At 42.9% G+C, this 26,644-nt stretch overlaps 1 protein-coding gene and 2 long non-coding RNA genes across 11 annotated transcripts in view; 2 read left to right on the top strand and 1 right to left on the bottom strand.

The window, feature by feature from the left end:
- The window catches only part of HIBCH (3-hydroxyisobutyryl-CoA hydrolase), a 121,278-nt gene extending 106,451 nt beyond the window's left edge, over positions 1–14,827 (bottom strand). For 7 of the 9 annotated variants that reach the window (XM_070475869.1, XM_070475868.1, XM_070475864.1 and 4 more), the window contains exons 1-2: positions 14,741–14,822; positions 5,472–5,514 (exon numbers count right to left, since the gene is read on the bottom strand). In XM_070475869.1, coding sequence (XP_070331970.1) covers positions 5,472–5,514; positions 14,741–14,775 — 78 coding nt within the window. In that variant the 5' untranslated portion in view covers positions 14,776–14,822. Of the gene's footprint in view, positions 1–5,471; positions 5,515–6,769; positions 6,863–14,740 lie in introns of all 9 variants that reach the window. The other 2 variants (XM_070475865.1, XM_070475866.1) reach the window with 2 other exon arrangements.
- A 78-nt stretch (positions 14,828–14,905) lies between these two features.
- On the top strand, positions 14,906–18,899 carry LOC139038020 (uncharacterized). The gene is made up of 2 exons (XR_011490919.1): positions 14,906–14,990; positions 15,692–18,899. It is a non-coding gene; the product is annotated as an uncharacterized lncRNA (long non-coding RNA).
- A 3,669-nt stretch (positions 18,900–22,568) lies between these two features.
- On the top strand, positions 22,569–24,684 carry LOC139038018 (uncharacterized). The gene is made up of 2 exons (XR_011490916.1): positions 22,569–23,367; positions 24,210–24,684. It is a non-coding gene; the product is annotated as an uncharacterized lncRNA (long non-coding RNA).
- Positions 24,685–26,644: the final 1,960 nt, after the last annotated feature.

Raw genomic sequence — 26,644 nt, 5'->3', positions numbered from 1 at the left:
TCTTGGAATGCCAAAAACAAGATGTAAGCTTCTGCAATCACTGAAGACAAAGAACTGTATTGATGTGACAAACACCAGATGGCATTTTTTATGAACTATGTTTTTCTGCTTGTACTAGTATAAAGGTAGCTGCTTTACTCAATAAAATCGCTGACTTGCCTAAAGAGCATTCAGCCCTCTCGACCCCATCCTTTACTTTCAGCTTCTTTTTCTCAGGCTTCCGTGCTGCTGCGGTCGGGACCTGTTCACATTGCCAGCTGGTCCCGGCACCAAGACATTTGGATTGCCATGTCTTTCTATTCCACTTGTGGTGGTGGTTTAGTCACTAAGTCGTGTCTGACTCTTGCATCCCCCTGGACCGTAGCCCACCAGGCTCCTCTGTCCATGGAATTCTCCAGGCAAGAATACAGGAAGTGGGTATTCCACTTGTGTGCGTATCTAAATAAGAATCTAAATATGAAAAATAACATTGTCCTAAATTGTTTTTCCAGGGAACTCCTCAGCCTCTGTGTAGGTCAGCTGACTTAAATAAGCAAGGGTAAGACTTTCCAGTTTTCACATGCCCGTCTCCACTTAGGCTGGATGGAGAAACACGCTGCAGTGGTTACTCTGTACCCAGTCTGCCACAGGCTGTAGAGTGCAGTAGGCAGTCCATGGAGCCAGACAGCCTGGATTCAAATCCCATCTCCTACTTATGAGATGTGGATATTGGGCACACTACTTAGCCTCTCTGTCCCCCTGATTCTGATCCAGTAAATAGAGATAAGACCATAGTCTGTTTATCAAAACTCTTGGGTCCAGATGCATTTCAAAATTCAGAAAATTTTCTAGACTTTGGAAAAGTAAAAGTACATATCACTTAAAGAGTCTGGGTCAGTACACTGTAACCAAATGCTTTAGTACTTCTGCACCAAACCAAATGAATATTTACACTAGTTAGGATAAAGGCAAAAAGAGTTTCAGAAGTATGTTCCAGTCGTATTTTGCCACTGTGGGGAAACTAACACGATGGCACCAGCCCAGCTCTCTCACCCCCTGCTCTCACACCCGCTCGCCCGTGTTCTGCAGACAATGACTGCGTGGCTGTGTAACGGCTGAGATCACTTCCAGCACTCTGCATGCACCTCACAAGGTACTCGCTTGGTTGCAGGCTAGCATGTGCGGTACACCTGTATGAGCTTCACCATCAAAGCCCTGGCCGCTGCTGCACCGGGGCTACATTGGAGCAACGTCGTGATTATGTTATGAGTCTGCTACGGTTACATCATGGTTATGTTGTGGCTGCTACAGCGGCTGCATCAGCCAGGAGAGAGGCTGTGTAACGGCTGCCGTGCCGGCCAGGAAAGAATAAACATGTCTACAGTTCCTAAGGTCCTCGAGTCTCCCTCCAGCCTCTCAGCTCATGCCTTGCCTACCCTGGGTTCAGCGGACAGTGGGGACAGTGTGAACAGCAAGACAACTGGTGTCAGGAACAGGATGAACAGCAACGCAACTGGTGTAACTGGCAGGATACCCAGCAGGAAGAGGAGCCTGAGGCTCCACAGAAGAGGCAGCAGGATACCCAGAAGGGAGAAGAGCCTGAGGCTCCACTGGATGGAGGAAGCCAGTGGCCACCCCACAGCACGTGGTACTGTGTGGCTGCGATCCTCCTGGCGTGGGCTCCCATGGAAGACCGCGAAGTGGTGGACGTTCACTGGATAGCACTGAAAAGGTGCAACAGGCGGTGAGCTCCCATCTGCTGGACAAGGCAGCACGGACTGCCACTGGCACCGAACGGTGGATCTCCCTGGCTGCCTTGAAGGCAAATACGGATGGTGCTCTCCGTGATGCCACACGCATTGTGCAATGTGCAGAGATGCTTGAACGAACTGGAGTACCGTGTATTGGTGTCGGAGCAAGAACCCCATGGCCCTGGGTAACCCAGCATCTCTGACAGTGAGGTGGTAAGGGACAGTGATGACGAAGGCCAGGAGACTGCAGGTCCCCACTCGGCAGCGAGGCCCGCTGTGCAGCAGAAGTTGAAGCATGAGCAGCCTGTGACCTAGGGGCGGGGGGACATCCTCAAGTGGGCCCCAACATGACTGAGTTAATGAGGTGTCCACCATGTACTCAGGTGAAGTTGGTTGACTTGGGTAAGCAGTTTCAGCAAATGCACAGGGAACCCTTGGCAGTATGGCTTTTGCAACTCTGGGATACCAGGGTAGACAGTATCTTGTGTTCCGGGTACAAGGTAGAAAGACGGGCATCTATAACCACTCACCCCTCGTTGAGACAAAGGTTACAGTATGCTAGGTGGCTCATGCAGGGTGCACCTAACAAAACACACACCCTGATGGAATGGGATTAATGCTGCCATCTGTACCACGTGGTCGAACACGGGAGAGCTCCCGGATACTCTAAGAGGCATACCGATCCCAAGTTGACCCAAGTGGCGAGAGAACTGGGCATGAAGCAGTAGATATCTAACCCAAATGCCGAGGCCTAGATGATGAGCATTTTACTGGCAGCATTTGAGATGCCATTTTGAACAATGCCCCATCTACCACTTTGGATCCCGGACTGCTATTCTTGTGCCCTATGTGAGCCATCCCATCTATGCGATGACCTCGATGGTGGCTAGCTTGGGAGAAATAGGGATGGCCACAGGCATGGGGGATCAGAAGTGTGAAGACCCTGAAGGGGGCCCAAGCTAGTAACAGCCCCACCCAGGGGATGAGAATGCAAATGTGGGCTGATTTGCTGGCAGCAGGAGTTGACAAAAATAAAACTGACAGACGGCCCAAAGTTCTGCTCCTAGGGAGCTATGGAGGCAACTGAGACTGAAGGAGAAGTTTACCAAGTTTGGGAAGCACCCACAGCAAGAGAAATAGGTGGTTTGGTTAGAAGATTACATGGCACCCAGGATGTTCCTTTAGATGTTGCCCTTTATCACTTTGAATAGGGCTCAGATCAAGGCACCCTCCCAAGCCCAAACAGGGACTGGAGGCCCCATGGAGAACTTGCAATTCACTGGTCACTAGCTGGTGTACAAAGAGTAATGGCCCTGGGTGACACTGGTGCTGAGTGCAACCTTGTTTATGGCAAGCCAGAGCAGTTTCCCATTCCTAGTGCCTACACTGATGGCTGTGGTGGCCAAATGATGTAGGTTTAGAACAGTGTGCTGCAAAGGCTGTGTCTGTGATGCGGATTGTGCTGCAAAGGCTGTGTCCTGTGATGAGTATACTGTAAAGGCTGCGTCTGTGATGAGTATACTGTAAAGGCTGCGTCTGTGATGTAGATTTAGAACAGTGTACTGCAAAGGCTGTGTCTGTGATGTGGATTGTGCTGCAAAGGCTATGTCTGTGATGAGTATACAGTAAAGGCTGGGTTCTGTGATATAGGTTTAGTAGGACAGTGTACTGCAAAGGCTGTGTCTGTGATGTGCTACTAACCTCTGATTCTCTTGAAGATTTAGAACAGTGTGAAAGTATCTGGAATCATGTGGGTGATCCATGAATACCACACAAAAAAATCCCCTCCTAGAAGAGGTGGGCCTGGCGCCTGCGGGGGAGGTTTGTGGATCCTTAATAAAAAAAAACCAGCAGGGGTGGAGTTGCTCCTGGAGGCTTTCCTGAAATCTCACCAGGACAGATGGTGGAATGGACTTGGCCATGGAAGAAAAAGGCACTCCGCAAGCAGTGGGTGGCTTTTTTAGCCCCATGAGGGCAAGGACTGCAACAATGAGTTCCAGGTGATACCTGGCACTAGATTTCCTGTTTGGAGGATTAACTGCTGTTATAGCTACTACTGTTGGGAGATGTAACTTCAAAGATCAGCATTACTTGCCAACGGAATATCGCGGAAGATGGACTGTGCATAGATGGTGAGGTGAGAGACCCTGAAGGGGTGAATGTGGTTTAGTCGCCAAGTCATGTCCAACTCTTGTGACCCCATAGACTATAGCCTGAAGGGGTGGAATGTGCAGAAATTAACAAGATGGCACGAGTCAGGCCCTCTCACCCCATGTCCCGTGGACAATGACTTTGCCCGGTGTGTAACAGCTGAGGTTGCTTACGGTACTGCGCATGCGCACCACGAGGCACTCGCTCGGCCACAGGCTAGTGTGTGCAGTGCACCTGCACGAGCTTCCCCATGAAAGCCCCAGCTGCTGCTGCTGCATCGGGGCTATACTGGAGCGATGTCACGGTTATGTCATATGCTATGGCTGTGTCACAGGTGACTTCTGGTCATATCACGGCTGCTGCTATGGCTGCTGCATCAGCCAGAAGAGAGGCTGTGTTATGGCTGCCGTGCCAGCCGGGAGAGAATAAATGTGTCTGCAGTTCCTGTGGCTCCTTGAGTCTCTTTCCAGTCTCTTAGCTTGTGACTTGCATACCCTGGGTTCCGCGGTCACTGCGGACAGCGTGAACAGCAAGACAGCCACCAAATGCATTTACCACAAATATCCACAAACATCTGATTTTAAGGTTTCAGAACTAGAGATGACAGATCTATAGTTATTTATCCCATAAGACTATGAGAATCAACTGAACTATTAACAATAAGTATCAGTACTTTGAATAGCACCTGGCATACCATAAGTGCTACATCAGAGTGACCTGTCATTTTTATGTGCAAGGTGCTTGTGGGGTTGTATGAGGGTGCCTTAGACCATTCAGGCTGCTATAACAAAAATACCATAGACTGCATAGCTTATACTGCATTTGATTCTCACAACTCTGGAGGCTGGGAAGTCAAGATCCAGACGCCTGCAGATTCAGCATCTGGTGAGGTCTCACCTCCCAGTTCTCGCTGCATCCCTCCTCGGAGGGCAGAAGGGCAGAAGGAGCTCTCTGGTGTTTCCTTTATAAAGGTACTGATTCTCTCATGAGAGCTCGGCCTTCCTGACCTAACCACCTCTTAAAGGCCCCATCTCCAAATATCAACACATTGGCAATTAGATTTCAACATATGAATTGGGGGGGACAGATTTAGTCTATAGTGGAGATATAGAAAAATGAATAAAAATCATTTCTTCCTTACAACATGATAAACTAAGACCATCTAAGCTCTGGAAGGCTACTATTAGTACAATAGTAGGTGACATGTATTAAATGATTATCATATGCCAAGCAGTGTTAAATTTTTTAATGAATTATTTATTATTCATAAGCACTCTAAGGTGAATACTAATATCCCTCTTTTTAAAATATCGATAAAGGAGGCGGAGAGAGATCAAGTAATCTGCCCAAGATTAAGTAGTACACCCATTATTTAAACCTAAGCATTCTGACCTGAAGATTCATCCTCTTACCTATAACCTTATGCCACCTCCTACAAGTTATATGTGTCAAATTTGACACTATAAAATTGGAAACCACAGTGTATCATGGTCAACAACATCTGCCAGTACTTCTCTACTTCCTTAACAATGACATTTTAAATTACCCATCATAATCTAATAATGTCAGCAAAACAAAGTCCAAACTTACCAAATGCTGCAGTATGATATTAGTCCTTTTGTACAAATTAAACCTGAAACAAATGTAGAATACAATGAACACAGTAATGTGGGTAGTCATGTTTCAATGTATAAATACTACATTCCTTTTTGCTTGCTTTAGCTTCTTTGAACAAAAGTTTAAACAAAAAGAACAAAAAATTTAAACAAAAAGTTTAATTCTCAGTCATTGTGGTATGAACGCAAAACAATACAGCCACTTTCAAAGAAAGTTTGGTGGTTTCGTAAAAAACTAAGCATATCCTTATCATATGACCCAGCTACTGCACTCCTTGTTATTTACCCAAATGAGCTGAAAACTTACGTCCACCTACATGTGAATGTTGATGATGGCTTTATTCATACTAGCCAAAATGTGGATGTAACAAAGAGGTCCTTCAATAGCTGAATGGATAAACAAACGGTGGTATATATACACAGTGAAATACTATTCAGCAATAAAAAGAAACAACACTACTCCATAAAAAAAAAAAATAGAGAGGAACCTTAAATATACACTGCTAAGCAAAAGCAGTCAATCTGAAAAGGCTATATATTGTGATCCCAAGCACAGGACATTCTGAAAACTACGGTAGGATACAGACATTGTATGTCCTAACACAACAAAATAGGACACATATTTTGTTTGAAGCTCCTCCTCAATGATTCCAAAGTGATCTGCGGTGACCTAAATGGGAAGGAAATCTATAAAAGAGTAGATACATGTATACGTATAAATGATGCACTTTGCTGTACAGCAGAAACTAACATAACATTGTAAAGCAACTACATTTCAATTTAAAAAAAAAAACCTTTTTTAAAGGAAACTAACCCAAATTTGTTCCACCATTCCAGTAGTGAAAATTCAAGTCCACACTAAAGGGGAAAAGGTGAATAAATCAATGAAGCTCAAAAAAAATTTATTTCATTTGAAGAAAGTTAATATAAACCTATAAAACGTCAGTTCAAAGCACTGTATATCACATTTACAGGTCAAAAAAAATCTCTGGACCAATTACTATAAAGCAAAATAGAAAACGAACCCAAGTACAACTAAGTTCCCTGCCAGATTCTATATAATCATATTACTTCTATATGTTCCAATTTATACTCAACTATTATTTAAAATCTGGTATTAACGTTTATAACTCAAAAGTCTACCTACATCTTCAGTCTCCAAGTAATTTTGAATTTATGATCTTCAGATTCCTTCCTATTGGCTACCAGAGTGCCATCTGGTGGAAGGGAAGAGGCATGCGCATCCCAGCTACTGCTAATTTACTTACTCACTTGATAAGGGTTGCTTCCTTCACATGATTATCAACTCTGCTGCTAGCAGCAACTGTTCCAAAGGTGGTTCCTGGGCCTACATCATCAGTTTACCTGAGAACATGGTAGAAATGCAAATACTTGACCCCATCCCACACCTACTGAATCAGACACTGTGCAGAAAGGCTCAGAAATCTATGTTTAACAAACCCTCCAGGTGATCCTGATACATGCTAAGGTTAAAAACAACGAAGAAGAATGAGAAGGTTATCATTTAGATTTTTGATTATCAAGAAGAAAAGCACACATGGGCTTACAAAATTAACTTTAAGTGAACCTGTTTAAGATGACCATATAATAAAAATAGTGCTTAATGAAGATTATTACAACAGAAGTAGGCAAAGTAAAATGTGAAAAGAATAGAAGATGAAGTACAAGGCCAAGTAATTCAGACATAAACTTATGAAGAGCAACTGTGGAAACAAAAGCATGATTTACGGAGTTATTATGAAGTAAAAACTCAATGGAAAAGAAAAAGAATTATGCCAACAATGACCCCAAGATTTCAAGCCAGGAGAATCAGGAGAAATAGGTACTGAAAAGGTTGGAAAGGAAACTAGCTGGTTTGTAGGATGAAATATGAATTCCATTTTTAATTTCTTGAGTTTATAATGGTATAAGTAAAAATATTCAACAGTGAGTGGAGAAGAGACCAGAGTTTGAAAGAAAGGTTAGCTAAAGCCAAATCAACAAGTTACATGCATAGACAATTAGTGAGGCATACAAACCTCTCAGTTCTCTATGGGGAATAAATTAGAAAGTTGCAGCTGAAACCTGTGGCCTGATGACTGCCTGTGCCTACAAATGTGTTGTATGGTTACCAGGATTTTAAAATGACAAAGATTTTTAAAATCAAGAGATTTTACTTTAAAATGCAGTTTTCCAGCCTTTCCAGAAATATTGACTGTTATGGAAACCCTGGGCCTAGGTTTCACAATGGCAACAGTACCCTGGGCTGAAAAGCTGTCTCCTTGAGACAGCTTGTCTCCTATTGCTCACTTGTTGTCTAGCCACTAAGTAACATCTGACTCTTTGCGGCCCCATGGACTGCAGCCCACCAGGCTCCTCTGTCTGTGAGATTTCCCAGGCAAGAATACTGGAGTGGATTGCCATTTCCTTCTCCAGGGGATCTTCCCAACCCAGGATCGAACCCACGTCTCCTGCACGGGGGCAGGCAGATTCCTCCCTGCTGAGCTGCCAGGGAGGCCCCCCCACCGCTCACTAGTTCCCCACTCAGCCCCACTGCTGCTCCCAGCCAGCACCACTCACCGCTCCCATCTGAGCACCTGCATTTGAGCTGGTGACTCAGCACAGGAAGGGGCTACAGTCGAGGGGGTCCTTCCTTCAATGAAGGACTGATGCAGAAGCTGAAGCTCCAATACTCTGGCCACCTGATTTAAAGAGTTAACTCACTGGAAAAGACCCTGATGCCAGCAAAGATTGAAGGCAGAAGGAGACGAGGCCAACAGAGGATGAGATGGTTGGATGACATCACCGACTGGATGGACATGAGTGTGAGTCCACTCTGGGAGTCGGACACAACTGAGCGACTAACACTTTCACTTTCAGCATAGAAAAAAACATAACTGAATCAAGTATTGAGTCTTCAGAAACAACTACATAGAAGTAAAGAGAGGTAGACCAAGAAGCAAACCGAAAGAATCCAGTTCAGCAAACCACAGAGGAGAAGCTGGAGGGAATGAGCATTACTAACAACTTCAGGGGTCAGGCTCTTCGAGGAGGCTCCCTGATCACCCACTGCCTTCTAAACCTGGTCTTTTCCTCTAAGACACTGATCCCCAGAGTTGATAACTATTACTTTTGTTTAAATATCTGTTTCTCATCTGATCTCCTTGGGCTTCAAGGACCTGAAGTAAGAAACAATAAGAACAAGTAGGCTAGTTCGGCCACTGGATAACAGAAGTGCCTAGGATACTATCTCCCGGGAGCTGTTAACAGAACAGTAAGTACCGCTGAATTCAGGAAGTAAACTGTAGCCAAATCTTTGAAACCCACGCTGGGAAGCTTTAATTCCAGAGATAAGAGGACAACCTCTGAAAGCTTCTGAGCAGAGAAATGATGGCACTGAAGTAAACATTAGCAAGATTAATATGGCAGCCATGTACCAACTAAGACAGTAGGCAAGGAGAGAGGGGATCAGAGGGCAGACAGACTGAAACCACAATCACAGACAACTAGCCAATCTGATCACATGGACCACAGTCTTGTCTAACTCAATGAGACTAAGCCATGCCGTGTGGTACCACCCAAGACGGCCAGGTCACGGTGGAGAGCTCTGACAGAATGTGGTCCACTGGAGAAGGGAATGGCAAACCACTTCAGTATTCTTGCCTTGAGAACCCCATGAACAGTATGAAAAGGCAAATGATAGGATACTGAAAGAGGAACTCCCCAGGTCGGTAGGTGCCCAATATGCTACTGGAGATCAGTGGAGAAATAACTCCAGAAAGAATGAAGGGATGGAGCCAAAGCAAAAACAACAACCAGTTGTGAATGGGACTGGTGATGGAAGCAGGGTTTGATGCTGTAAAGAGCAATATTGCATAGGAACCTGGAATGTTAGGTCCATGAATCAAGGCAAATTAGAAGTGGTCAAACAGGAGATGACAAGAGTGAACATCAAAATTCTAGGAATCAGGGAACTAAGATGGACTGGAATGGGGGAATTTAACTCAGATGACTACTACTACTACTGTAGGCAGGAAACCCTTAGAAGAAATGGAGGAGCCATCATAGTCAACAAAAGAGTCCGAAATGCAGTACTTGGATGCAATTTCAAAAATGACAGAATGATCTCTGTTCGTTTCCAAGGCAAAGTATTCAATACCACGGTTGTGGTGAGCTGGCCTGCTCAAGGCCCAAAAAGGCCCTGGGAAAGCCTTGAAAGAGGCCATTCCCTGTCCCGCCACCCCATGATAAAGTAGTAAAACATTTGCTGGGTCTCCTTTGTTCTTCCTTGAGAAAAACATAGTAGTGACCTTCACTTAGTAGTTTATCTTGGAATGCCAAAACAAGATGTAAGCTTCTGCAATCACTTAAGACAAAGAATTGTATTGATGTGACAAACACCAGATGGCATTTTTTATGAACTATGTTTTTCTGCTTGTACTAGTATAAAGGTAGCTGCTTTACTCAATAAAATCGCTGACTTGCCTAAAGAGCATTCAGCCCTCTCGACCCCATCCTTTACTTTCAGCTCTTTTTTCTCAGGCTTCCGTGCTGCTGCAGTCGGGACTTGTTCTCATTGCCAGCTGATCCCGGCACACGGTAATCCAAGTCTATGCCCCGACCAGTAATGCTGAAGAAGCTGAACAGTTTTATGAAGACCTACAAGACCTTCTAGAACTAACACCCAAAAAAAGATGTCCTTTTCATTATAGGGGACTGGAATGCAAAAGTAGGAAATCAAGAAACATCTGAAGTTCAGGCAAATTTGGCCTTGGAGTACAGAATGAAGCAGGGCAAAGGCTAATAGAGTTCTGCCAAGAGAACACACTGGTCATAGCAAACACCCTCTTCCAACAACACAAGAGAAGACTCTACACATGAACATCACCAGATGGTCAACACTGAAATCAGACTATATTCTTTGCAGCCAAAGATGGAGAAGCTCTATACAGTCAGCAAAAACAAGACCAGGAGCTGACCGTGGCTCAGATAATGAACTCCTTATTGCCAAATTCAGACTGAAACTGAAGAAAGTGGAGAAAACCACTAGACCATTCAGGTATGACCTAAATCAAATCCCTTATGACTATACAGGGGAAGTAAGAAATAGATTTAAGGGACTAGACCTGACAGACAGAGTACCTGATGAATTATGGATGGAGGTTTGTGACATTGTACAGGAGACAGAAATTAAGACCATCCCCAAGAAAAAGAAATGCAAAAAAGCAAAATGGTTGTCTGAGGAGGCCTTACATATAGCTGTGAAAAGAAGAGAAGTGAAAAGCAAAGGAGAAAAGGAAAGATATTCCCATTTGAATGTAGAGTTCAAAAGAATAGCAAGGAGAGATAAGAAAGCCTTCCTCAGTGATCAATACAAAGAAATAGAGGAAAACAATAGAATGGGAAAGACTAGAGATCTCCTCAAGAAAATTAGAGATACCAAGGGAACATTTCATGCAAAGATGGGCTCAATAGAGGACAGAAATGGTGGAACCTAACAGAAGCAGAAGATATTAAGAAGAGGTGGCAAGAATACACAGAAGAACTGTACAAAAAAATCTTCATGACCCAGATAATCACGATGGTGTGATCACTCACCTAGAGCCAGACATCCTGGATGGGAAGTCAAGTGGGCCTTAGGAAGCATCACTACGAACAAAGCTAGTAGAGGTGATGGAATTCCAGTTGAGCTATTTCAACTCCTGAAAGATGATGCTGTGAAAGTGCTGCACTCAATATGCCAGCAAATCTGGAAAACTCAGCAGTGGCCACAGGACTGGAAAAGGTCAGTTTTCAACCCAATCCCAAAGAAAGGCAATGCCAAAGAATGCTCAAACTACCGCACAAAAATCGCACTCATCTCACACACTAGTAAAGTAATGCTTAAAATTCTCCAAGCCAGACTTCAGCAATACGTGAACCATGAACTTCCAGATGTTCAAGCTGGTTTTAGAAAAGGCAGAGGAACCAGAGATCAAATTTCCAACATCCACTGGATTACTGAAAAAGCAAGAGAGTTCGAGAAAACCATCTATTTCTGCTTTATTGACTATGCCAAAGCCTTTGACTGTGTGGATCACAACAAACTGTGGAAAATTCTGAAAGAGATGGGAATATCAGACCATCTGACCTGCCTTTGAGAAACCTATATGCAGGAAGCAAGAGTTAGAACTGGACATGGAACAACAGACTGGTTCCCAACAGGAAAAGGAGTACGTCAAGGCTGTATATTGTCACCCTGCTTATTTAACTTATATGCACAGTACATCATGAGAAACACTGGGCTCGAGGAAGCACAAGCTGGAATCAAGATTGCCAGGAGAAATATCAATAACCTCAGATATGCAGATGACACCACCCTTATGGCAGAAAGTGAGGAAGAACTAAAGAGCCTCTGATGAAAGTGAAAGAGGAGACTGAAAGCTCAATATTAAGAAAACTAAGATCATGGCATCAGTCCCATCACTTCATGGCAAATAGATGGGGAAACAGTGGACACAGTGGTTGACTTTTCTGGGCTCCAAAATCACTGCAGATGGTGACTGCAGCCATGAAATTAAAAGACGCTTGCTCCTTGGAAGGAAAGTTATGACCAACCTAGACAACATATTAAAAAGCAGAGACGTTACTTTGCCAACAAAGGTCTGTCTAGTCAAGGCTATGGTTTTTCCAGTGGTCATGTATGGACGTGAGAGTTGGACTATAAAGAAGGCTGAGCTCCGAAGAATTGATGCTTTTGAACTGTGGTGTTGGAGAAGACCCTTGAGAGTCCCTTGGACTGCAAGGAGATCCAACCAGTCCATCCTAAAGGAGATCAGTCCTGGGTGTTCATTGGAAGGACTGATGCTGAAGCTGAAACTCCAGTATTTGGCCACCTGATGCGAAGAGCTGACTCATTTAAAAAGACCCTGATGCTGGGAAAGATTGAGGTCAGGAGGAGAAGGGGACAACAGAGGATGAGATGATTGGATGACATCACCGATTCGATGGACATGGGTTTGAGTGGACTCCGAGAATTGGTGTTGGACAGGGAGGCCTAGCATGCTGCAGTTCATGGGGTCGCAAAGAGTCAGACACGACTGAGCGACTGAACTGAACTGAACATGTGCAGAATCTATTCAAATTGCAAACAGATGAGAGATAAATCAGCAGTCATGTACGGATGGGAGAGTTGGATCATAAAGAAGACTGAGCACCAAAGAATTGATGCTTTTAATCTGTAGTGCTGGAGAAGACTTTTGAGAGACCCTTGGACAGCAAGGAGATCAAGCCAGTCAATCCTAAAGGAAATCAACCCTGAATATTCATTGGAAGACTGATGCTGAAGCTGAAGCTCCAATCCTCTGGCAACCTGATTTGAAGAGCTGACTCACTGGAAAAGACCCTGATGCTGGGAAAGATTGAAGGCAGAAGGAGAAGGGGACAACAGAGCATGAGCTGACTGGATGGAAGCATTGACTCAGTGGACATGAGTTTGAGTAAACTCGGGAAGATGGTGAAGGACAGGGAAGTCTGGTGAGCTGCAGTCCAGAGGGTCGAAAAGAGTCAGACATGACTTGGTGACTGAACAAGAGATAAATCAAGTTTCCACAAAATGAACGCATAATAAGATCATGAGAAGAGTGTTCAAATTCAAATCAGCAGGAAGAGATAAGGATTAGGAGTGTGGGAGAACTTAGATAACTTCAGGAATCTAAAAGGATGGATAGTACTAAGAAGTTGAAAGTGCAAAGGTGGAACAAGGGTTGCAATTATGTACAAATGTACATCTGCAGTGCAAAGAAGACATTCAGGTGGTTGTGAATAGTACTAGAGCTCAGGATAAATTGGGGTTAGTCATACAAACTTGAGAGTTATCTTCAGAGTGAGGTACTCTATTGGGGAACAACGATGACAACAAATTCCAAGGGCTGTATTGGCACCAGGGCAAGATAAGTAGTGAAGAATGGTAGTAGGAAAGCAAGATGCTGGCCGAAAAGCCAAGCGAAGCCCGACTTTAAGGACTGGACAACAGTGTCAACCACAGCACAGAGTCCCTACTTTCTCTCAGAAAACTTTGGCACTCTATAACTTAATACATTTGTAGACTACATTGTTATAGACTGGATGAAACTCGCCTCTGTTCTCTGCTTTGCTAGGGTAATACCCATACCAGGCCTAGCCCTGGAAAACGCATCTCTGATAAAAGCCCCCAAATGGGTCCGGGACTTGCCTAATCAGTGCACCTTGCAATTCGGGGAGGTACAAAACCAACCTGAACTCTGGAAATGATAAAGTCTTTCCCAAGTCATTTAATTTTGTTAACAAATATGCCCTCCCAATTTGTTTCTCAAACAATTTGATATTTGTTCAAAGCTTCAAAAAAGCAGCAGCACTGATTACATATACTGATTTTCTTTATATCTGCCAAGTCTCTTTGTGAGCTAGTTAGAGTCACAGGGACAACTAATTCCAAGGTACAAAAATAAACAAGTAAATAATTTTTTTAAAAAAACACACGGCGGGAAGGAAAGCAACTCTTCTATTTTTTTTTTTCAAATACTGAACAACAGGTCCGCCTCGTGCATTCATGCTGTCCTTTCAGTCGTGTCGGACTTTTTGCCACCCTGTGGCCCATAAGCCCACCAGGCTCCTCTGCCCATGAGATTCTCCAGGCAAGAATACTGAAGCAGATTGCCATGCCCACCTGCAGGGGATCTTCCAGACCCAGGGATCAAACCCACATCTCTTATGTCTTCCTGCACTGGCAGGAGGGTTCTTTACCACTAGCGGCACACAGGAAGCCCCCCAGGCCCATGGATACCGTGTCAAAACAAGACACATTGCTCTAAAGCTGTGCGTGCTAAGTCTCTTTAGTCGTGTCCGACTCTTCGGACCCTATGGACTGTAGCCAGCCAGGCTCCTCTGTCCATGGGATTCTCCAGGCAAGAATATTGTAGTGGGCTGCCATTTCCTCCTCCAGGAGTTCTTCCCCATCCAGGGATCGAACCCGTGGTCTCTTATGTCTCCTGGAAAGACAGGTGGCTTTCTGACCACTAGAGCCACCTAGGAAGCCCCCTCTAAAGCCGTGACTATCCTTAAATCAAAAAACCAGTCCCATCCGGGGGAGTCGGGTCTGAGCGCTGCGTCTCCAAAGGCGACGCGAAACTTCAAGGCCAGACAGTCCCCACTCCCGACCTTTTTCATCCGGGCAACCGGGCAACCGCAAGTGACGAGGCTGTCCTTAGCCGCTCGCATACTCACCTCAACATGAGTCTGCACAACCCCTGCTGCCCCATTGCCAAAACACCGGAGCCTAAAGCAGCACTGACTGAGCACACCACTCTGCGTGGCTCCTCACGTCAGACCCACCTACTGCCGCCAGACGCCTCCGGAAACAGATGGCAAGTCCTCCAGAGGGCTAGAGAGGCCCAGAGCAGGCCCTTTCCGCTGCGCCGCACTGAGGGGCAGGGCGAGAGCAACTGCTGAGGAAATGGGCCGAGAGACACAGCAGGTGGGCCGGGGCGGGGCCGGGGGCGGGGCCGGGCCGGGGCCCAGTTGGAGGCGGAGGTCGACTGGGGGCTGAAGACGCGGTCAGAGAGCAGAGGCGGGCTGATACGAAGCGTGGGAGGAGATTGCTCGCTAGGGGCTCTGTTGGAAAAAGCCGCTTAGTTTGACTATCGAAGAGTGACAGGAGAGACTTTGCTGGAGCTTTAATGTTTTTTTTTTTTAATTAAAAATGGTAAGCTTAGGACTTCGTTAGCGGTTCAGTGGTTAAAACTGCGCAGCGAGCCACTTCAGAGGACGTAAATTTTATCCCTGGTTTGGGAACTGAGATCGCGCATGCCTGCCGGTGGGGTCAAAAAAATTTTGTTTTTAATTTTAAAAAATATAAACTTACTTCCTATTCTGAGAATCAAATGGATGAAATATATGTGATAAAAAGAGGACATTTATGTAATTTTTTGCTAGCCTAACAGCAGAACTTTCATATTAGTATTGAAATATTAATATTTCCAGTTTTTTGGAAAAGTTATAAATTCCCCACTCTTTCTTAATTAACAGACAAGAATTGTCTCCTTAAGAGGTGATAGATATGTCTTCAACTGAACTAAGTTACTGTTATCAGTGAAAGCATAATTGCACTTAGAAAGTAGCCTACTCTTGAATGAAACCAAAAATTTAACTCATCCACTGGTATCCACTATTACATAGATACAGAAGATTGGTCCTCTGCGACCTGATACACCCAGAAGTCCCCCAGCAAACATTTCATCACCACTGAAGCACTGATACATTTATTAAGAAGGAGATACTCAAGGAAGAATTTCAGAGAGAGGGAATTTGAAGGAGTTAGTCTCAGCAAGTTGACATCTGTGGATATACTGTCAAGGCTTTGGTCCAAAATTACCTTTCTGCTTACCTCAAATATAATTACCAAATACTCATCGAACAGAGGTCAAACAGGACAACAGAAAGAACTCCTGACTTCCAATTCAGTTTTTAATCAGTTGTGGGAAATTGCTATTTGCCGTCACCCTCTGATATCACCTTCTTTGGGACTGAAGAGAGCCAATTCCAAAGAAAGGCAACACCAAAGAATTCTCGAACTATGGCACAGTTGCACTCATCTCACATGCTGGCAAAATAATGCTCAAAATTCTCAAAGCCAGGTTTCGACAGTACTTGAACTACGAACTTCCAAATGTTCAGGCTGGATTTAGAAAAGGCAGAAGAACCAGAGATCAAATTGCCAACATCCACTGGATCATCGAAAAAGCAAGACAGTTCCAGAAAAATACGTACTTCTGCTGTATTGACTATGCTAAACATCTATTTCTGCTTTATTGACTATGCCAAAGCCTTTGACTGTGTGGATCACAATCAACTGTGGAAAATTCTGAAAGAGATGGGAATACCATTCCACCTGACCTGCCTCTTGAGAAATCTGTATGCAGGTCAGGAAGCAAGTTAGAACTGCACATGGAACAACAGACGGGTTCCAAATAGGAAAGGGAGTGTGTCAGGGCTGTGTATTGTCACCCTGCTTATTTAACTTATATGCAGAGTACATCATGAGAAACGCTGGGCTGGAGGAAGCACAAGCTGGAATCAAGATTACCGGGAGAAATATCAATAACCTCAGATATGCAGATGACACCACCCTTATGGCAGAAAGTGAAGAACTAAAGAGCCTCTTGATGAAAGTGAAAGAGTGAAAAAGTTGACAAAGTTCAACATTCAGAAAACTAAGATCATGGCATCTGGTCCCATCACTTCATGGCAAATAGATGGGGAAACAGTGGACACAGTGGCTGACTTTATTTTTCTGGGCTCCAAAATCAACTGCAGATGGTGGCTGTAGAAACTGAAAGACACTTGCTCCTTGGAAGAAGAGCTATGACCAACCTAGACAGCATATTAAAAAGCAAAGACATTACTTTGCCAACAAAAGTCCAACTAGTCAAAGCTATGGTTTTTCCAGTAGTATGGATGTGAGAGTTGGGCTATAAAAAAAGCTGAGCACTGAAGAATTGATGCTTATGAACTGTGGTGTTGGAGAAGACTCTTGAGAGTCCCTTGTACTGCAAGGAGATCCATCCAGTCCATCCTAAAGGAAATAAGTCCTGAATATTAATTGTAAAGACTGATGCTGAAGCTGAAACTCCAATACTTTGACCACCTGATGCTCAGAGCTGACTAATTTGAAAAGACCCTGATGCTGGGAAAGATTGAGGGCAGGAGGAGAAGGGGACGACAGAGGATGAGATGATTGGATGGCATCACCATCTCAATGGACATGAGTTTGAGTAAACTCCGGGAGTTGATGATGGACAGGGAAGACTTTCTTGCTGCAGTCCATGGAGTTGCAAAGAGTCAGACACAACTGAGTGACTGAACTGAACTCTGACATCACCATCAGTTAGTGTGCATAAAAAATGAACAATCATCAGCATGGTTTACTTTGAAAAGCATGGGGTTTCCCATGATAAGTCCAAAATTCAAATCTTCCCTATGCCCCAGCATTATGTGTTTATAATCTGTGGCTCACAGGGCCCCATGCTTAGAAGGACTGTGCCTTTGCTTTAATGCTATTCTTTTAATAATTTTTGAACAAAGGAATCTGCATTTTCATTTTGCACTAAGCTCCACAAATTATGTTTTCAGTCCTGACCTGCATCTAGCACACTGAGAGTTTAATGACCTTGGGCAAATTATGTAACCTAAAACCTTTTTCAGTTTTTGTATAATTTTAGATGAAGAATTCTAGTTGCTGACAATCCACAGAATGGGAAACAAATTTGCAAATGATATATATGGTAAGGAAGTGGTATCTACAATATGTAAAGAACCGTAACAACTCAATAGTAAAAAATGACAAATAGCCTAATTTTTTAGATGGACAGCAGATTGAAAAGACAGTTCTCCAAAGAAGATATTGTTGCTGCTTAGTCACTAAGTCATGTCCAATTCTTTGCCACCCAATGGATTGTAGCCCACCAAGCTCCTCTGTCCATGGGATTTCCCAGACAAGAATACTGGAGTGGATTGCCATTTCCTTCTCCAGGGGATTTTCCTGATTCAGGGATTGAACCCAGGTCTCTTGCATTGCAGATAGATTCTTTACTGTTTAAGCCACAAGGGAAGACCAAAGAAGATGTACAAATGATCAATAATCATATGACAAGGTGCTCGATATTATTGGCCATCAGGGAAATGAAATCAAAACCATGATCAGATGTGACTTCACACCTAGTAGGATGGCTATAATCAAAAAGACAGATAATAACAGGTGTTGGTGTTGGAATTGGAATCCTAAATACTGGTGGCAATGTAAAATGCCGTGGCCATTTCAGAAAAGAAGTCTGACAGTCCCTTAAATGGTTAAACACAGAGTTACTACGAGACCTAGCAATTCCACTTCTGGATATACACCCAAGAGAAATGAAAACATAGTGCACACAAATCTTTTTGAAAGCATTATTTATAATCAACAAAAAGTTGGCCTAACTGGTGCTTTTGTAAGTGATATATGCCCACAATAAAATATTATTTAACAATAAAAACAAATGTACTGTTGATATATGCTATACCACAGGAATGAACCTTGAAAACACTGCAAAGTGAAGAAGCCAGTCACAATAGATCACATTTTTTATGATTCCATTGACATGAGGGCCTAGAACAAGCAAATATATAGAGATAGAAAGTAGACTAGTGGCTGCGTAGGGCTTAGGAGTATTCTTGCCTGGAGAATCCCAGGGACGGAGGAGCCTGGTGGGCTGCCGTCTGTGGGGTCGCACAGAGTCGGACACAGCTGAAGTGACTTAACAGCAGGGCTTGGGAGGAGTGGTGGGACAACTGGAGGTGATGGCTAAGTCATATGGGTTTCTTTTTGGTGTAATAAAAATATTCTAAAATATGTTGTGATTTTTTTGTTGTTGTTTAGTTGCTAAGTCATGTCTGACTCTTTGTTTGAACCCATGGACTGTAACCTGCCAGCCTCCTCTGTCCATGGGATTTTCCAGGCAAGAATACTGGAGTGGGCTGCCATTTCCTTCTCCAGGGGATCTTCCCAACCCAGAGATCAAACCCGAGTCTCCTGCATCTCCTGCGTTGGCAGGTGGATTTTTTACCACTGAGTTACCGTGGAAGCCCATTGTGATGGTTGCACTATACTAAAAACCATTGAATTACATAATTTAAATTGGTAAATCTGTATTATACATGAATTATATCTCAACCTAAAAAAAAAAGAATTATGTTTGCTCCACATCCTTATCAATATTTTGTGCTGTCAGTCTTTTTAATTTTAGTCTCCTGGTGTGTGTATAGTATTATCTCATTGTGGTTTTCGGTTACATTTCCCCTGTAGCTAATGATATTGAGCACTTTTTCATATACTTTTTAATCTTCCTGTAAAGTAGCAGTTTTAACTCTCTTGCTCATTTTTAAATTAGATTATCTTTTTATTAGTGCTTGATGTAATAATTATCAGTTGCTGATACAAATTACCCCAAAGTTTAGCAACTTAAAACAACAAACATTTATTATGTCTCTGATTCTGAGGTTCAGGAATCCAAGAGAGCCTTAGGTGGGTTGTTCTGGCTCAGAATCCCATGAGATTGCAGCCAGTTCGTTAGCTGGGGTAGTGGTCATTTGAGAGCTCTCGTGGGGCAGAAGAGCCCACTCCCAAACTCCCTCACGTGCCTGTTGGCAGCCTTCAATTCTAGCCTCAAGGTTCTGTCTTTAGGGTTTCTTGCAAAGTAGCAGCTAGCTTCTTCCAGACCAAGTGATCCAAAAGAGAGCCACCAGACAGAAGCCACCATATCTCTTATAACATAACCTTGGGAATGAGGTATCATCACTATTTTCTTATTCTATGGGTCACACAGACCACCCCTGGTACAATGTGGGAGGGGACTTCACCAGGGTGTGATTACTGGGAGGCAGGGGTCATTGAGGGCTGTTTGGAGGCTGGCTACCACTCTTGAATAGTTTTTTCTTCTCTCGTTGCCAATCAGTCATCAAGGCATACCAGTGATTTCTTTGCAACCTATCTCAGATTTGCCCACTCCTCTTAACACCTCACTGCTACCATTCTAGTACCCATATTCATGTACGTTCATTCCAGATGTAACTTCTCTCTTTTCTCTCAACCATCACATCCTTTACTGATTTTACTGATAACAAGTCTTCTTAGGATACCCTTTTGATTTATTATTTAGTTGCTAAAAAATCTCACAGTTGTCTATTACTATGTTGTTCAAGCTTCCCAGGTGGTGCTGGTGGTAAAGAACCTGCCTGCCAATGCAGGAGACGTAAGACCGGAGGGTTCGATCCCTGGGTTGGGAAGATCCCCTGGTGCAGGGCATGGCAATCCACTCCAGTGTTCTTGCCTGGAGAATTCCATGGACAGAGGAGCCTAGCAGGCTACAGTCCATGGGGTCCCACAGAGTTGGACATGGCTGAAGCGACTTAACACACACACATGTTGTTCAACACCAGACGCAAGTGATACCGAGCACTTGAAATGTATCTGGTGCAACTGAGGGAATGAATTATTTTTAATTTAAATTTAACAATTGAACCAGCAACTAAAAAAATTTTTAACATTGCTTACCTTTGAGGCACATTTTTGAGTGCCCTTTCTTTTCAACTTCCTCTCTCTGTGGTCACATGGAATTTCACACACACTTGCGGTATATCTGCCTGTCTCTTGGTGCTTTGTCTAGTCACTGAGGGCCTCTAATGATCCAGATGCTGAGTTAGGTGTTGGGCCCTGCAGCCTTGGAGTGTACATGGTGCAGTGGGAGCACAGGGTGGGACCACTTGTCAAAGTCTAGGAGTCAGAAAAGGCTACTCAGAAGAACTCAGGTTGTTTTGCTTTTTATTCATTTGGCTGCTTTGGATCTCAGTTGCATCACATGGAATCCTCATTACATCATGTGAGGTCTTTCACTGTGGCCCACGGACTCTCTAATTGTGGTTCACAGGCTCAGTAGTTGTGGCACAGGCTTAATTGCTTCTTGGCATGTGGGATCTTAGCTCCCCAATCAGGGATCAAACCCACCTCCCCTGCACTGAAAGGCAGATTCTTAACCGCTGGACCACCAAGGAAGTCCCTGATTTAACTTTTTTGAGCTATAAATTGGTCACTTTAGATCCAGAGATCATGAGATTTAACAATCTATTTGGATACTGGGGATGTTCATGAGTTCCAGGATTATGTGAATTTGGTAGGCATTGATGGGTTATTTTCTCAGATCATCAGCCAGTATCCATGCTCAATGTATTGATTCAAACAGCAGCTGATAAAGTTAGGAGCATGAATAAAATAGGAAATTTCAAAAACAAAGATGGTTTCTGTTAGAAAAAAAAAATCTGTGTATATATGCACAGAAACACTCTAGAAGAATATATACCCAAAATGTTAGCAGCAGTTATCCTTGGGTGGTAGTAGAAATGGGTGTGACTCTCTACTTCTCTGTTACAACTTATATTTTTTATTGTTTCTCTTGAGAGTAAATAATTCTTTTGCAACAAAAAGTGATTTTTAAGGACATAAAAAACATTACACAAAACCTACCACATTTTCTTTGTAGGTAATTCCCCAAATACTTTCCAGATGAACTTTCGACATGCACTGGGTTTCTAGTAAGTTACCACCAGGTGGTGATTATATCACATTAAAGATTGAAAGACATGTTTTTTTTTTTTCTTAAGGTAGTGACTCCAAATCAGATTTCTTACGTAAGAGCTTTCATTTATTGCTTGATTTTGATATATTGCATGCACAATTGTGTCCTTAATAATTAAAATAAAAATTCATGCCTAACTCTTATATATACAACCCAAGATATAACACTGACATTATGAAGCACTGTATTTTCAAAAAACATAAGCCTTGGCACATGATAATAGTACAAATGTCTATTTGCATATTTCTAATAATGGGCATATTTCTAATATGTAATGTCAAATTAGCTTCATTATTTTGAAATATGCATATTATATACCATCTTGAGGATTTCAGTTTAGCAATAAATATTTTATATTACCACTAAAACATCCCCAAATGAGTAAATGTGTAAATTGACCTGTCCTACCAAGTTTGGTAAGTAGAGTTACAAATACTGTGATGTTAGCAAGGTCAACCGGAAACTATGTAATCAATTATAGCCTTTAAACTCCTCGTGGTTTCCCTACAATTCCCTAGAATTGTATGCATCTATACATTGTAATGGGCTGCCCTGGTGGCTCAGCGGTAAAGAACCCACCTGCAATGCAGGAGCCACAGCAGATGGTAGTTCCATCCCAGGGTCAGGAAGATCCCCTGCAGGAGGGCGTGGCAACCCACCCGAGTACTCTTGCCTAGAGAATTCTTCAGGCATGAAGCCTGGTGGGCTGCAGTCCATAGGGTCGCAAAGAGTCAGACACAACTGAAGCAACTACACACGCACACATACATAGTAATAATAATATGTAAGAAGACTAAAATTTATCTTGAAGTATGCATATACTTCGCTCTTATGAACTTTGGATTTCTTAATATTTGTTATTTCTTTGGGGGAGGAGAAATAAAATCAAATGACTGTCAAAATCATATGCTTTTCCACCTATATGAGAAGACTTTGAGTCCTTTTCAAAGTCACATTTTTACTGTTCTGGTGTTTCGTTGGTGAGATTTGCGACTATTTTTAATGCTACATTCACTTTCCCAAAGATACAGAGGTAACAAAAGAGAAACTTGTGAATATCAGTATACAGTGCAGCTTCAATGCTCAGAAACCCTCCTTTGAGAGCCCTGCCTCCAAATCTTAAATTAAAAAACCAAGATAATTCATCCCATGTTATTAGTGGTAAGATCAATCAAAATTTGTAAAATTTCTGCCTGTATTTAGGAGCAAAATAGTCACTTAAAAGATAGTGGAAGGCAAGATTACAGTATTTGTTTGGTGTGTTTTTAAGATTCAGAGTGGGGACTTCACTGGTGATCCAATGGTTAAGAATCTGCCTGCCAATGTAGGTAGGGGACACAGGTTGATACTTTGTCTGGGAAGATTCCACATGCCACAGGGCAACAAGACCTGTGTGCCACAACTATTAAACCAATGTCCTTTCCTCGACCTGCAATGAAGACCCAGCACAGCCTAAATAAGTAAATGAAATTTAAAAAAAAAAAGATTCAGAGTGGATGAGGTAGGAAATAATATGCAGCTGATGAAAAATTTATGATAAATGGTAACATCAAAGATTTCTTTTTTTTTCCCCAAAGTTTTAAGTTATGACTTCAACAACAACAAATTAGAGACAGCTGCAGCTATACTCCCATCTCCTCCTAGATCCTGGAATATGTTGAAGACAAAACCTCCATAATCACCCAGAAGGTAGGACTATCTAAAGCGAAGACAGGGGCTTCCCGGGTTGCTCAGTGGTAAAGAATTCACCCGCCAATTCAGGAGCCACTGGTTCTGTTGCAGGAACGGGGACCCCTTCCAGGGCCCGAGACTGGGCCCTTGTCTAACACTCAGAAGTGAATTGTCCGAGGAGACACATGTGCTGACAAAGCAAGAGATTTTATTGGGAAGGGCACCCGGGTGGAGAGCAGGAGGGTGAGGGAACCCAGGAGAGCTGCTCTGCTGCCTGGCTCAGTCTCGGGTTTTATGGTGATGGGATTAGTTTCCGGGTGGCCTTCGGCCAATCATTCTAATTCAAGAGTCTTTCCTGGTGGCGCACGCATCGCTCAGCCAAGATGGATGCTAGCGAGAGGGATTCTGGGACGTGGACGGACACTCGGTGTCTCCTTTTGACCTTTCCCGAACTCTTCCGGTTGGTGGTGTCTTCTTAGTTCTGTATTCCTTATCAGGATCCCCTGTCATAAAACAACTCATGCAAATGGTTACTGCGGTGCCTGGCCAGGGTGGGCGGTTCCAATCAGTGTGTTTCCCGTTACAGTTGAATCACTTATGTGGGGGAAGATGCAACGGAGCAACTAAGCTCATGTGCCACAGCTACTGAACCTGCACTCTAGACCCTGGGGGCCGCAGCTACTGAAACCATGTGCCCCAGAGTCTGTGCTCCACGGCAAGAGAAGCCTCTGCAATGAGAAGCCGGTGCAGTGCAGTTAAAGGGTAGTCTCGGCACGAACAACTCAAGAAAAGCCTGCACAGCAGTGAAGACCCAACACAGCAAAAAATAAATAATTTATTTTATTTTATTTTTTTTAAAGGGAAGATGAGCAAGAGACCAGAAACGGCAGTGGAGACATAGATGGTGACTGGGAATTAGCGTCCTTTTCTCATATTGGTGTCAAGCAATAGTCTGCAACTTTCATTAACTCATTGGTGCTCACAGAGGCATCTGCTGAACCACATTTGTTGCTGTTTCCAAGATAAAATTTAACTGTATATTCAGGTAATACATTTAACTTGTGAGGGGGGGAAAAAAAGAGGAAAAATGTGTGTGAAGAAAAGAACTATGTGGGGACTTCCCTGGTGGTCCAGTGACTAAGATTCTGTGCTCCCAATGCAGGGAGCCTGGATTTGATCCCTGGTCAGGGAACTAGATCCCACATGCCACAACTAAGTTCGCATGTTGCAACAAAGACCCAAGATCCAGAGTATCTCAACTAAGACCAAGTGCAGTCAAAGAAAGAAACAAGCAAATATTAAAAAATAAAGCTGCGTGAACAATAACAGCCAAAACAGGAGCTAAGTATATGTTCTTTCTAATATTCCAATGTGTTCTTTCCATTTATGACACTTCATTTGTAGAAATCTGAAATTAATTACAGTAAGCAAACATTTCAGTGTCAGCATATCCTGTAGGAGAAAACACTTTTCTTTTCATGAAAAGCACTTAGGATCAAAAGTTCAGTAATGGTAAAGACATTATGAAAGCTAAAATTATTTTTAAGTTGTAAAGTGTTAGGATTAATAGTACAGTCTCATGTAGCCAAATATACTTGTTTCCTAATATTACCTAAGTAATGATGAACTTTATGGGTCATAGAAGGAAGTTACTTAACAAAAGAGAAACACCGTATAATTTGCATATGAAAGATCCACTTGTCTCCACAGGCCTTTCCAGTCTCTTGGCTTAAGGTTTTACCAGAATAATTAGGTAACATGAGGTATGGAGTGTGTGGTTTGGGGAAAGAATTGGATTCTGCATATTAGACATCTTAATCAAGCTTCTTAAAGTTCTATTTTTGAATGCCTAATAAGTTTAAAGAATTTTAATGCACCTTTCCGTATGAAATTAGTATCATACTCATGCTTGCCATGTAATATCCAAAAGATGGATTATAAAATTAACAGTTCTAAAAAAAAATGCTGGGCAAATGTATTTCAAAGCAAAAATCAAAAAAGGAAAAAGCAATGAGGATATAAATATTCGAAATATAAGCCAAAGAGTGTCAAGGGGTCTCCAACAAAAGTTGATTTTAGGACTTTCCATGGATAGCTAAAGTAAACAAGAAAATGTTGAGGAATGTTTAACAATTGGAGGAAATGACTCATTGATAATATGCTATGCTTGCTCCAGAGGTTAACCTTTGTCCTTGAACAACAGAGAATTCTACACCTAATCAGCAGGGACTGGGCTGGGCAGTGAATTTAAAAAGTGTTCAGATGAAACAATCCAGGCAATCCAGTGTCCCTACTCTGAGCATTTTGCTCTCAGTTTCCAGCTTTTAATTTCCTTGAGACAGAGGAGAGCTCAGATCCTAAGTATCCATATATAATACTTCAAGGCTTTGACATTTATTATGTTTCACACCTTGGAATTCAGTAAGCAGCCCTTCTCTGGAAAGGTAAGTGAAAAAAAGATAATTCCCATTTTATGAAATTTAATGCATATATATGTGGGGTGGAGGGGGGGGTTGTGTGTGTAGAATGTGAGAGAGTAAAGATAAACACTCAGGCCTGGTGAAACTCTGATAGAGATAAGCCTGTGTTCCTATAGACTGGGAAGTGCCTATAAATATATCTGCATGACTTGTTCTAGAAATTAACTCTTTGCTTTTGGGGGATTTCAGCTACGTGTAGCCCTCAATACCACACTCAAAGCCCCCTAGTTTATATAGTTTAGTTAATCTCACTGTAATTTAAGAAAAATTCAAGGAGTTTTAAATATTCTATCAAACATGTTAAGGATTCTTCTTCCCCTAAATTCTTCTGTAAACCATGGATATGCTTTATTTTCATGAGAGTTGTTCAGTCTTTTCTAAAGCAAGTATAAACGATTTATATTAATTAATGATTTTGTTTTGCACTGAGTCTTCATCACAGCATGCTGGCTCCTGAGTTGTGGCTCAAGGGCTCCAGAGTGCAGGTTCAGTAGGTGAGGCACACCGGCTTCGTTTTCTACCCTAGCGGAATCTTCACAGAGCAGGGATTGACCCCTGTCCTCAGCATCGGCAAGTGGATTCTTATCCACCCCACCGCCAGGAAAGTCCTATCGGTTAATGATTTTTAAAGGAAAACAAAAATAAGATTGTGTAATATGATGCTAAAAATCTCTTAACTAAATTAAGTAGTTCTTGTGTGAATAATCTACATTTTTGCCTGTTTGTTAGCTACCAAACATCCTATGGTTGAGTCATTTTTACAGATGCCTAACAGATGCCATATAGGTGGCAAATGCTCCAAAACCCATTACAAT

This window comes from Odocoileus virginianus, chromosome 13 (assembly GCF_023699985.2).
Source record: "Odocoileus virginianus isolate 20LAN1187 ecotype Illinois chromosome 13, Ovbor_1.2, whole genome shotgun sequence".
In the NCBI taxonomy this organism is placed as follows: Eukaryota; Metazoa; Chordata; class Mammalia; order Artiodactyla; family Cervidae; genus Odocoileus; species Odocoileus virginianus.
This window is presented reverse-complemented; position numbering and strand designations above follow the sequence as displayed.